This window comes from Euprymna scolopes, chromosome 27 (assembly GCF_053919585.1).
Source record: "Euprymna scolopes isolate OS-2025 chromosome 27, ASM5391958v1, whole genome shotgun sequence".
NCBI lineage: Eukaryota > Metazoa > Mollusca > Cephalopoda > Sepiida > Sepiolidae > Euprymna > Euprymna scolopes.
The window spans coordinates 93,625,959-93,639,013 of NC_136508.1; the positions used below are offsets into that span (position 1 = coordinate 93,625,959).

The 13,055-nt window shown below is 35.5% G+C and overlaps 1 protein-coding gene across 1 annotated transcript in view; it reads right to left on the bottom strand.

Moving 5' to 3' along the window:
* Positions 1-1,895: 1,895 nt before the first annotated feature.
* LOC145249002 (latrophilin-like protein 1) overlaps positions 1,896-13,055 on the bottom strand; it is a 49,011-nt gene continuing 37,851 nt past the window's right edge. The window contains exons 8-10 of the mRNA XM_080110856.1: positions 9,826-9,917; positions 3,714-3,843; positions 1,896-2,352 (exon numbers count right to left, since the gene is read on the bottom strand). Coding sequence (XP_079966982.1) covers positions 2,194-2,352; positions 3,714-3,843; positions 9,826-9,917 — 381 coding nt within the window. The 3' untranslated portion in view covers positions 1,896-2,193. The remainder of the gene's footprint in view (positions 2,353-3,713; positions 3,844-9,825; positions 9,918-13,055) is intronic.

Sequence of the window (13,055 nt, forward strand, 5' to 3'; positions counted from 1 at the left end):
AGAACGAAAGGCAAGCAGAACAAGAGAGAGAGAGAGAGAGAGAGAGAGAGAGAGAGAGAGAGAGAGAAAGGCAAGCAGACAGGTGGAACAAGAGAGACGGGGATGAACTGTTTAACATTACATTTGTATCCATTCTGTAAATAAGTGTACAGTGGTTGTAAATATAATTTCAGCAAATTTTATGTACTCAATTTTGGCTAAGGGGACCATGCGACTATTCTCTTTATTCCTCTACGTAACAATAGAGGGCGAAATCACTCTCTACAGACTCATCAAGAATTTGTTCACATTGGACTTGAAGACGACCATATTGTAGTCAGCTGGAAAGACAAATAGAAGAGAGTTTCACAGTTTCTAAGAAAGAAGCTTTGTTCATGGAATTCACGTTTAAGTTTAGGCACAGATAAAGAGTGAGGGAAATTATTGATAGTGAATATCAGGCAAGGACGGGGGACTATAAATTGGAGCTCAGACGAGCACTTGCCATGAAAATAACGATAAAGCAGAGACAGTCTATAGACGTTATAAACTTAATATTAGCGTTCAAGTCTTGTTATATCGATATCAACAAAAATGTGTTTTTTTTTGTTTTTTTGTTTTTTTACACGGTGGTCACCACTTATCAAGGCCCGGAAGCCACTCAGGGATGTTATTGTTTTTTTTTAAAAATAAATATTTCTTTGTTCATAGATCGGAGTTGATTTTATTTTTATTTGCTCTTTTGGTTGCTGCTTGTTTATACCTCTAGGCAAACACGTAATATCACGCGTTTTCTGTGGAAACTTCTTTGCTTTAGGGAGTTAGGAGGAAAACAAATTCCAACCAAGCAGAGAAAGAAAGAGCGTAACAATCGTAGCCATTTGCTTTTTTAGCATTCGTAGGAATCACTTCTCGTTCTTACTACAATATTGAGCACTGTTTGCGGACCACTGTTCCTGTTGAATTTGCCTGAAACAAAGGAAAGGATGAAGAATTTCACGCAATGTTAAATTTGAAAGATTCTTTTATTAAAACTCACAAATCCACCAGTTTGTAAATCACAGAGTTATTACAAAGAGAAACCTCAGACTACATCTAAGATGAAATGCGAAGCCATCTCATCGTATTATATATATATACACTAGAAGAATACCCGTCGCTGGACGGGTAAAATGAATTCCCCGAACGTAATATTTTCATGCCACTTTTATGTCCCTTTATAATCATTAAAATCTATTTATAACGATACTAAACCTTATGTCCAGAACCCTTATTCAAATTGCGATCAAAATCCATTACATGATTTTGATTGAAAATGTCGAAAAATTTAAAGCTAAAGCTTAAGGGGTCTTAGGAATAAATTAACATTCAAGGAGTCTTGTTTAATCAATCCCTAATGACTATAGATAAAATTCAATGCAAATGTTTTGACTTTTTCAAAATGGAAGTTTGTGGTGTGTCCTCTTTAGAACCATTTAAAACACTTCAAAGAAACTGAAATTTGGGGATTTTTTAATTTTTAACTGAGAGCTAATGCCTATTGCTAACATATCAAAGGTATCTGAATTTTCACAGAAGACAAATGCATAGACTTAGTTAATATCCAAATAAACCAAGAAAGAACGAAAGTGGACTTTGTATTTGTGCTGATGATAGGACATATGAATCAATAAATATTCATCCCAGAAACGATCGTACACAGAAACTTTTGTTGATGTAAAATTTCTGGAACTGATATACTAAAAATGATTATGTTATAATTTTTGTTTATTTTTAAATATATATATATATATATATATATATATATATATATATATATATATATATATATATATATATGTATATATATACACGTGTGTGTGTTTATATATATATATGTGTATATATGTGTGTGTGTGTATATATATATATATATATATATATATATATATATATATATATATATATATATATATATATATATATATTCGAAACCATATCTCAAGGATATTATTTCATTAAGTTTTTATTTATTTAAAAAAAAAATTTCTAAAAAGATGAAAATCGGCAGTTTAATTTAGCATGTGTCTGTCTGTCGAACACCAACTTTCTAATTCTTGTCTTATCTTTCTTTCATTCCTCGACTTGTGGTAGAATGAACTCTGGCAAAGGGTCCGTTGCTTTTTGTTCAGAATTCCGTGAGCCATCGGATCACTGCGATAATTGCCATTTTCTTTAATCTGATTCCTCGTAACTTGAAGAGATGTTGCCCCTTTCCGCCTTCCGTTTTTGCACCTCTTTCAGCGTGGCCGCCACCGTGTCTTCATAGTGGGAGGCCAACAGTGAGAGGACCGTCTTGTGGGTGCAGTAGAACAGGAAGAACATGAAGAGATTCTGAAAAAGAGTATAACAAAACGATACCGGAATTAAACTTTGCATTCTTTGAAAAAAAAAAAAAAGAAAAAAAAAAGAAATATATATATATATATATATATATATATATATATATATATATATATATATATATATATATATATATATATATATAAAAGAAATTATAGACAAAAAATAAATATAGGTGTATATGAATTTATTTATTGGTTGGTTGGTTATTTTTGTTTTACGGCGTATCAACCCTTTTAAGGTTATTTAATGCCGAATTCAGTGATTTTGAAGAAAAATTTTTTAATAGAATATATTTTATTTTTCAAGTCAGTTTCTATTTAATCCATAGTTGGGACCCTAACATGTACTACCACTCCAGGTCAGAGTGGACCTGAGAGCAATGGCAACTAAAGGGTGGCTCCACACTCCTGAAAGTCCACAAGCTGGAGCCTCACCATCGGATATAGTTTAAGTTCATATCCAGGACTGAATTTATTTGTCAATTCAATAAAAACAAAACATTAATGGGAAGGGGGGGGGGGGTTAAATGGTCTTTATACCTGGACATTTCGAAGCGTAATTCTTCTCCTCAAAAGACAAGAGAGCTAGGTTACAGATAAAAGAAAATGCGACATCTAGCTTAGGGAACATTAGAAAGGAAATGTAAAAAAAACAAAACAATCTTAGTAAATGAACTTTCTTCTCGGGAAATTTCCAATAGTACCACCACTAATGATCTCTTTGGGCTTGGAAATATATAATTTTAAACGTTAACTTTCCATAGAATTCTTTCAAATCTTTAACTTAACAAGTAGGTCATTGGCATACAGCATCTCTTTCGGACAAGCCGTATGGAACTTTCTGGACAATGCTTCTAAGACATAAATAAAAAACAACGGACTTAGTACGGAAATGTGTATATGAGACTTCTAATTGTTTGAACCTCTGAAGAACCCATTACGTGGGCAACATTTCCCCACTAACAACGTCATAATCATAGCCATGAAAAATAGACCGCATGCATCGGTAAGCGTTGACTTTTATGACTGAAACATCAAGGCTCTCATTTATCGCTGGCAAAACTGCATTGAGAATGGTAGTGACTATGTAGAGAAATTAATTCCAGAACACAAAATGTCGCCCGTGTTAATGGTACCACTCCCGTCTTTGTAGTTCTTCAATGTTTTGAATTAAAAAATAGGAGGCATTACTTTTGGAACGACCCTCGTATATAAGATAAAAGGAACAACTGCTTACAAAACATGCTTTCCCAGTTGTGAAGGAATATAACCTTCAGATACGAAGTCATGTTTTTCATTTTTTTTTTTTTTTGTTTTCAAAGTGTCGCTGATGTGGAAACATTTTCTTACCTGGGGACCAGCTATTGCCACAAATATCCAGCTGAACGGCAGTGTTGTGTAACCATTGCACGGAATTATCCCGAATAACCAGAAGAAACCCAAAGGTTGTGCCTCAGCCAAGAAACACATAATCAGCCTTCTGAAAATGAATAAATCAATAAAATAAAATAACAATAAAAAATATCAAAATTTAAAATAAAATAACAACCAAAAAAATCAAAATTAAAAAAAATAACAACCAAAAAAATCAAAATTAAAAAAAAATAACAACCAAAAAAATATAAAAATTAAAAAAAAAATAACAACCAAAAATATCAAAATTAAAAAAAAATAACAACCAAAAATATAAAAATTAAAAAAAAAAAATAACAACCAAAAATATCAAAATTAAAAAAAAATAACAACCAAAAATATCAAAATTAAAAAAAAAATAATAATAACATTAGTCTTAACCAAACAAAGCAACAACATTTTACTGATGGGGAAAAAAACAAAAAACAAAAGCAAAAAATGTCTCTCATTCTCTGACGAGGTATATGTTATTATGCGAAATCAATAGGAAATATTGTATGTTTAAAAGGAAAAGAAAAAAGGAAAAGAAAAAAAGGAAAAGAAAAAAAGGAAAAGAAAAAAGGAAAAGAAAAAAAAGGAAAAGAAAAAAGGAAAGTAAAAAAAGGAAAATGTTAATGGTTTTTTTCTTCTAATAAAATATTTACATTTGTCCGTGTTTTCAAAATGTTGTATAGTCAGTGAGATATATTGTTGTTATAACGGCACTTGTTATAAACGTACAAATCGTATGCATTGTTGTTTAGCCATGAGATATGATATCGACGTATAAATTGAGTCATGTTGTATCAGAGAGTTATCACACGGGTATATATTACAGTTCATATTTGCTTACAGGTATCATTTGTTATGAGAAGAATAACATATGCTTCATACATTTTCTTTCTTCAAGAATTTTTCTATCTTCACTGCTGAGCTCCGTGATGAAACATGCAACGACCAACATCATAACCAATTGAGACATAACCAATTTAGACATCTGTTCTTCCTTATTTTGTGAAACCACAGAACAACACTTTATATTTTTAAAATATAAATTTATTTAATCTGTCTCAAATGGTCTTCACAAGGGATCTGCATTTCGTGTCTACATGCTTATTATTTATAGCCTCGCTTCCTGGCTTGAAGCACGTCTGTTCACTTCCATGACCAAACTCAAACTCTTTTCTGTAACCTTTCCGAACTCTTGACCTCAGTTCCATTACGTCACCATTCAAAAATCACACATTTCTCAATGTGCGACCTTTCCACGTATGCCTGCTCAAGGTCATTTTGTTTATTTAACCTATCTAATTTATGTAAACATCTTCAGCTAAAACCCATTGCTACACTTTATTCTATAAACAATAAATAACTTCCAATATAAACTATTTTAAGAATATCACTGGATAGATAGACAGATAGATCGATAATAACTAATTAACATTGTCTTTTTATTCAAAGTTTTTAAACTTTAAAATTTTATTGATGATGCTTATAAGAGCTTTACCAAGTCGTCACAATAGTTGCAATTCATGTTTCTAATGCAAACAAGTTCTTGTTGAACTGTCCCCTTAAATAATCAAATTATACCAAATTTCCACTAACGATTACTACACTATTGTCCCATTGACTACCATACAGTTATTAACCTTTATCCTCAAGTGGCTTCTGGGCCTCGATAAGTGGTAACTTTCTTATAAAAAAATTTCATGTGTTTCAAAGTTCGGAAGAATGAGGAACCGCTGTGAAGTTAAATAAACTTATTTCATTTTAACTTCTGCTTCCTGTTTTAGTAGAAGAGGAGAGAATTCGAATGCCTACTAGACACTGTCCTCGAGTGTCTAAGGTCTCTCTGTAGAGGGGTTTGTCAGAAAAACCTGGCATGAGGATACTTTTTCCATAGAAGTAAACCCTGACTAAATATTCAAAATCACGTAGTATTCGCTGCCCAAATGAGATCTCCTCACTATGGCTAACCCATATTAGCTTTTACGAGGAATGGTGCACCTTCTCCAAGTGATGTTACCGCAAGTAATAGCACGAAACTGGATACTCCACCAGACTAGATAAATTCTTGTCCTGGAATCCAGTAAGACCAAGAGACCAACATGAAAGATATACTAAAACGTATAAAAATGGTTAATTGGGGAGAGGAAAATTATGTTCCCAATTTCTTTATTAACTCAGTGTTTGAGAAATAAAGAACTTAAATGGAACATTCGAATATCTATGTATCTCATATAGAGTTCAAGTGTTAGTCCCAGGTTGTGGGCCCTTGATTTCTGAGAACTTCGACTGAAGTAAAATAAAACAAAAAAGGAAAAGTCACTTACGCAATTCCAGTTTAATTTTAAAACTCTTCATAAAATAATTTTCTATTGATCTATGATGCATACTCAAATCCAATGCTTCCTTACAACCAGCCAATAGCAAAACATATTTCTCATTCTCTGACGAGGGATATGTCATGTGAAATTAATAAGATATATTGTATTTTTAATCGGAAAAGGAAAATAAAGAAAAAGGAAAAGAAAAAAAAAAAAAGAAAAAAGAAATAAAAAGAAAAGAAAAAGGAAAATGTTAATGATTTTTTTCTTCTGCCTGTGTTTTCAAAATATTGTATAGTCAGTGAGATATATTGTTCTTATAACAGCACACGTTACAAACGTATAAATTGTATGCATTGTTGTTTAGCCATGAGATATGATATCGACGTATAAACTGAATCATGTTGTATCAGAGAGTATCACACGGGTATATATTATAATTCATATTTATGTAGCGGTGTCCTTTTTTATAAGAAGAATAATATGTGCTTCATACCTTTCTTTCTTCAAGCGTACAATGAGGAAAATTCACTCTGATTAATACTTACGCAATTCCAGTTTAATTTTAAAACTCTTCATAAAATAATTTTTATTGATCTACGAATCACTGATACATACACAGATCCAGTGCTTCATTAGAACCAGCCAATTTGGTAAAGATCAAAGTGTAGTATCTGTTCTTCAGATGCTGCACTTCATTTTCTTGTTCTCTTTCGGTGGAGGAGAAATCCTTCACGACTGAGACAATTTTTATTTTTGTACCTTTTCTCCACGTTAAAAAAACGACCCTGGTGTCTAACTTTGTCCCGTGGGGAGGCATAGTAAATAGGTACTATCTTCTTCTGCTACGATTGGGCGAAATCTAAACTTGTATTTATATACTTATACCTTCATCTGTCCATGGTTCCCCAATCAGCGGCCCCACATATTTGCAGATCAGGCTCTTAACCCTACCACATCTTATGAAGCTGGTACATGCAACAGCAGCCACCCCTACACCACGGTGTCCTGGATATGACCTTAAACTATATCCGATGGTGAGGCTCCAGCTTGTGGACTTTCAGGAGTGTGGAGCCACCCTTTAGTTGCCATTGCTCCCAGGTCCACTCTGACCCGGAGTGGTAGTACTTGTTAGGGGTCCCAACTATGGGTTAAATAGAAACCGTCTTGAAAAATAAAATATATTCTATTAAAAAATTTTTCTTCAAAATCACTGACTTCGGCATTAAATAACCTGAAAAGGGTTGATATCCCATAAAACAAAAACAACCAACCCACCTAGACTACGGCTTGGTGGGCTAGCTAAATTGGTCAGGTCTGTAATTCTCCAGCAAGTCTAGAAACGGGGCATACCAGTCATATTGCATGTGAAGACTGACTCCTAGTAGAACAAGCGGAGGAGTTGATTTAATTATCCAATGATTGGGAAGGTAGTGGCAGCAAGCATCGGGGAATGCTTTAGAGTATGGACATGACATTCTAAGTAATCCTGGTCATCTATTGCAGTCTAGCAATCTCTCATCAAGGCTTCCTCTTCTCACTCTAAAATTATTCATGTATTATTAGCGCTAATCTGTAAACGAACACCTTCAAGTACCTCAATGATGAGTATGTAACAAAGCAACAAGTGCAGATGAACCATGGGCAAGTGGCCGTTCTTTTTCCTGAGAACAACAGGAGAGTGTTGCAGCTCTCATGGACGACTGGGCAGCCTCTTTAGGACAGCACTGTCCACCCTCATATGGTGAAGGGGTCTAGAAAACGTGTCCCAAACAAATGCTTGCTCTTCTTAATCTGGTCAGCTTACCATGGTTGATGAACTCATCCTCATTGTTGTTGAAAAATACAAGACAACAAAATCCTCCGACTAATCTTGGGAGCGTGAAATGTCCGAGCATTATTTGATATAGGTAATATGTCAAGACCAGAAAGATGAATGGCGCTTGTTGCCAATAAGCATTATGGAATAGATGTTACAGCAGCCATCGAAACAAGACTTGCTGACGAAGGTTGACTAAGAGAGAAAGGAGGTGGATGGACCTGTTTTTTATTGGGGGGGGGGGAAGGACCCCCCCCCAAAAATGTAGATAGAGTCGATGGCATAGGATTTGCCATTAGAACAAGTTTGTTCGAAAACTTCCCAGCCATTCCAGTTGAAATCAACGAATGCCTCATAAAGCTCCGCATACATCAAAGCCTTGATGAGGAAAAAGAAGAACAATTCTATAAAACAGTTCGATGACGTCATCAGATTCATCCTCAGACAAGCAGATAATCATTTGGATTCACATCTTGAGTGTCGTTTTCACAACGTTTCGGTCGATGTAACCTTCGACCTCCTTCAGGTGTATCTTGCTGAACCTGGGAATGTTTCTGTCGAACTCGGGACAGAAACATTCCCGACTTCGACAAGATACACCTGAAGAAAGTCAGAGGTTACATCAACCGAAACGTTGTGAAAATGGCACTCGGAATGAGGAGAGTAGTTCAATGAATCCAAATGATATAAATAACCAATCTTCATCTAAAATATTCAGAAACGTCAAACTAATAATCCTTGAAGATTTCAATGCAAAAGTGGGAATGGATTACAAAAACCAGGAAGGAGTAGGGGGTAGCAAGGTCAATAACGGATTGCTGCTTCTTGGCTAATGTGCATCTGCATCACTAACACCAACTTCAGGATGGCCAAGAAATATAACACTAAATGGATGCACGAGAGATATAAACACTGGCACATGATAGACGCCATCATTGTATGTTAACGCAATATCAGTGACGTACGGGTGATATGCATCATTAGAGGTGCTTAATGCTGGGCAAACCACAGACTTGTTAGGACTGTAATGATGCTGCATAAATAACCATCTCACAGAAAAAAAGCCGAAGACCGTTCGAGACTCATTCAACATTGCTCATCCAGCCTACTTTCCAAAGTTCAAGCAAACGTTTGATGACAAACTTCAAAATGGTTTTTCCTTTCTTAGCTTAAATGCTATTTGGGTCTGACTTGGAAAATCTGACACAATAATTTTATAAGTTAGATAAATGTAAGATAAATAAATAAATAGATAAATAGCGACTAGTGTTCAACTAGCTCTATGCAAATGATTGATGGTAATAGGTATTATGTTTCAGAATTATTTTTTTATTTTTTTACACGGCGGTCACCACTTATCAAGGCCCGGAAGCCACTCAGGGATAAGGGTCATTGCAAGTACATTACGTTAGTGTGGAGATTTGATGAATTGTTTACTTAAGGGGGCGGTTCATTAGGAATTTGTTAACGTTGGACTTGAAGACATCCAAGTTGTAGTCAGGTGGGAAGCAGGCAGACGGAACAGAGTTCCACAGGCGCGCAGTTCTAAGAAAGAAGCTTTGTTCATGGAATCCACGTTTTGATTTAGGCACAGATAAAGAGTGGGGGAAATTTTTCATAGCGGATTCAGCTAGACGGGTGTTTTTCGTGAAAGATTGGCGAGGGGGGACCAGAGATTGGAGTTCAGACGAGCACCTGCCATGGAAATAACCATAAAACAAGGATAGGCTCGCAACGTCTCTTCTGTGGGAGAGAGGTTGCAGGGTAGAGAAAAGGGCATCCCCCACTAAGCCACGAAGTCTATTTTGTACTCTGTCAAGGCAGGATCGGCTGTTTTTAGCAGCTCCTAATCGAACAAAAAAGGGTTGAAACCTTGCAAAACAGACAAGTAAAAATGGAAAAAAAATCTTGCTAAATAACTTACTTAATCTTTGTACCAAATTTGACCCTCTTTTCTTTGTCACAATCATTTTGCCATCTTTTTATAAGCAAGAATATCAGCACCAAAAAGTTGAACTGGAAAAAAGAAAAACAGAGCGATATAGTTTAGCTTATCAACAAGTGTATGACCTTTCGGCGTCAACCAGCAGGGTGTTCTTTCTACCAACTAATACATTAATGTCAATCAACAGGATGCCATTCTTTCTACCGACTAATACATTAATGTCAATCAACAGGATGTCATTCTTTCTACCGACTAATACATTAATGTCAATTTCCTTCTACCAACTAATACATTAATGTCAATCAACAGGATGTCATTCTTTCTACCGACTAATACAGTAATGTCAATCAACAGGATGTCATTCTTTCTACCAACTAATACAGTAATGTCAATCAACAGGATGTCATTCTTTCTACCAACTAATACAGTAATGTCAATCAACAGGATGCCATTCTTTCTACCGACTAATACATTAATGTCAATCAACAGGATGCCATTCTTTCTACCGACTAATACATTAATGTCAATCAACAGGATGCCATTCTTTCTACCGACAAATACATTAATGTCAATCAACAGGATGTCATTCTTTCTACCGACTAATACATTAATGTCGATTTCCTTCTAACAACTAACACAGTAATGTCAATCAACAGGATGTCATTCTTTCTACCGACTTATACATTAATGTCAATTTCCTTCTACCAACTAATACATTAATGTCAATCAACAGGATGTCATTCTTTCTACCAACTAATACAGTAATGTCAATCAACAGGATGCCATTCTTTCTACCAACTAATACATTAATGTCAGTCAACAGGATGTCATTCTTTCTACCGACTAATACATTAATGTCAATTTCCTTCTACCAACTAATACATTAATGTCAATCAACAGGATGTCATTCTTTCTACCAACTAATACAGTAATGTCAATCAACAGGATGTCATTCTTTCTACCAACTAATACAGTAATGTCAATCAACAGGATGCCATTCTTTCTACCGACTAATACATTAATGTCAATCAACAGGATGCCATTCTTTTTACCGACTAATACATTAATGTCAATCAACAGGATACCATTCTTTCTACCGACAAATACATTAATGTCAATCAACAGGATGTCATTCTTTCTACCGACTAATACATTAATGTCAATTTCCTTCTACCAACTAATACAGTAATGTCAATCAACAGGATGTCATTCTTTCTACCGACTAATACATTAATGTCAATTTCCTTCTACCAACTAATACATTAATGTCAATCAACAGGATGTCATTCTTTCTACCAACTAATACAGTAATGTCAATCAACAGGATGCCATTCTTTCTACCAACTAATACATTAATGTCAGTCAACAGGATGTCATTCTTTCTACCGACTAATACATTAATGTCAATTTCCTTCTACCAACTAATACATTAATGTCAATCAACAGGATGTCATTCTTTCTACCAACTAATACAGTAATGTCAATCAACAGGATGTCATTCTTTCTACCAACTAATACATTAATGTCAATCAACAGGATGTCATTCTTTCTACCGACTAATACATTAATGTCAATCAACATACTAGGAACATAAAATTAGTATATAGATACGCGGGTTTGTATTACTGTACACATAGATTCTAAAAAGTTGTCAAAAAACAAATATATAACAAATAAATGTTATCAAAGGCAAGATAAGTTACTTTTCTACCAAACTGGATATATTTGTCGTGTTTTTATTTAATGTAACATGTTTATTCACCTCGAAAACCATACAGTGTTTACCGATGTATTGGAAAATTCAAGATGGCGCCTGACTCTCTCTTTAACACGGTAAGTTTGGGAAAAGGTGTTATAAATAAAAAACTGGATAAAATACTGTTAAAAACTCGCTCAATGTATGTTACCGTGACATTGGTTGACATATATTCGGATGTCAAAGAGTGAAAATGGAGGATGTAGAATCCCTGGAAATTAGGTCAGTTAGACTGACCGGCATTTCAAGACAATGCTTGGTGGAATACTTTGATGTCATCTGTGCCAACAAAATACAGGCAGCAAACAACAGGAGAGGAGAGGAGAGGAGAGAGAGAGAGAGAGAGAGAGAGAGAGAGAGAGAGAGTGGCGACGACGGGCAAGACAAACGCCACACGCGCCTTCTCTGATGTCATAACTGTCATTCTGAACTCCAAAAGGTTGATTTGAAGAAACAAAATATATTATAACAACCTGTGTGTGTTTTATTTCGCTGCTAAGTGTATATATCGAGACAATGACAAAAGTTGATTTTTAGAAATTATTTAGACTGAAAAACACATTCGACGACCGGCTGCAATGAATATCTAACACACGGCTGATTGAATCTCCGGGAATTGTACGCCACCCACCTCCACCGCCATTTTGACTTCTTTAACATCATTCTCAAGGCACCTGGATCAAGGATCTGACTGACTTTGCTTTGAAGTCATTTTCTGGACACCTGGTAAATATCCAACATCTCTTTTAAATCCATTTTCTTCAATAAAACCTCGAAGAAACTCAGCAAAACTATCCTTGCGTTTTTCCTGCATGACCAAATGACAGAGATGCTCAACAAATACAGAAAGGCATATTTCGATAAAACACGAGAAGAGTAACTTGTGGGAGCCTTTCCTAGTCTCACACAAAAACACGCGTTCACATCTCAAGCTATATTACTTGTCATATACATACGCGCACACAAACATATGCGTGCACGTCCACACGCGTACATATATTCACGTCCGCGTACATACACTCACATTCACGTGTATAAACACAAACGCTAACATACGTACATGTACGCACAGATGGACAACGTCACTTCCCTTTCAAGGGAAATCCACACATGCGCAAAAGACCACCGGAAACAATTATAAAAGCAATAACAATAAGCAGCATCTCCCTTTTTTGGACCAGCTCTCGAGCTGAGAGGTTCAGCGAACCAGCCGCCTCCCTATCGGGAGGCACGCGCTCGCGCGTGTCACGCCCCCCTGCTACTATGTATGGGGCACAAGCTAACAGACAGTATGCACACTTTATACGTTTTCTATCTCCATGGCCTGGATTGACTTTTTCTCATTCTCTCTCTATACTACAATAGACTTTCCTCCTCACAGCGAGAGACGCACACCAAACTGGATTGACTTTCTCTCTTTCTCTCTCTACGACAATAGACTTTCCTTCTCACC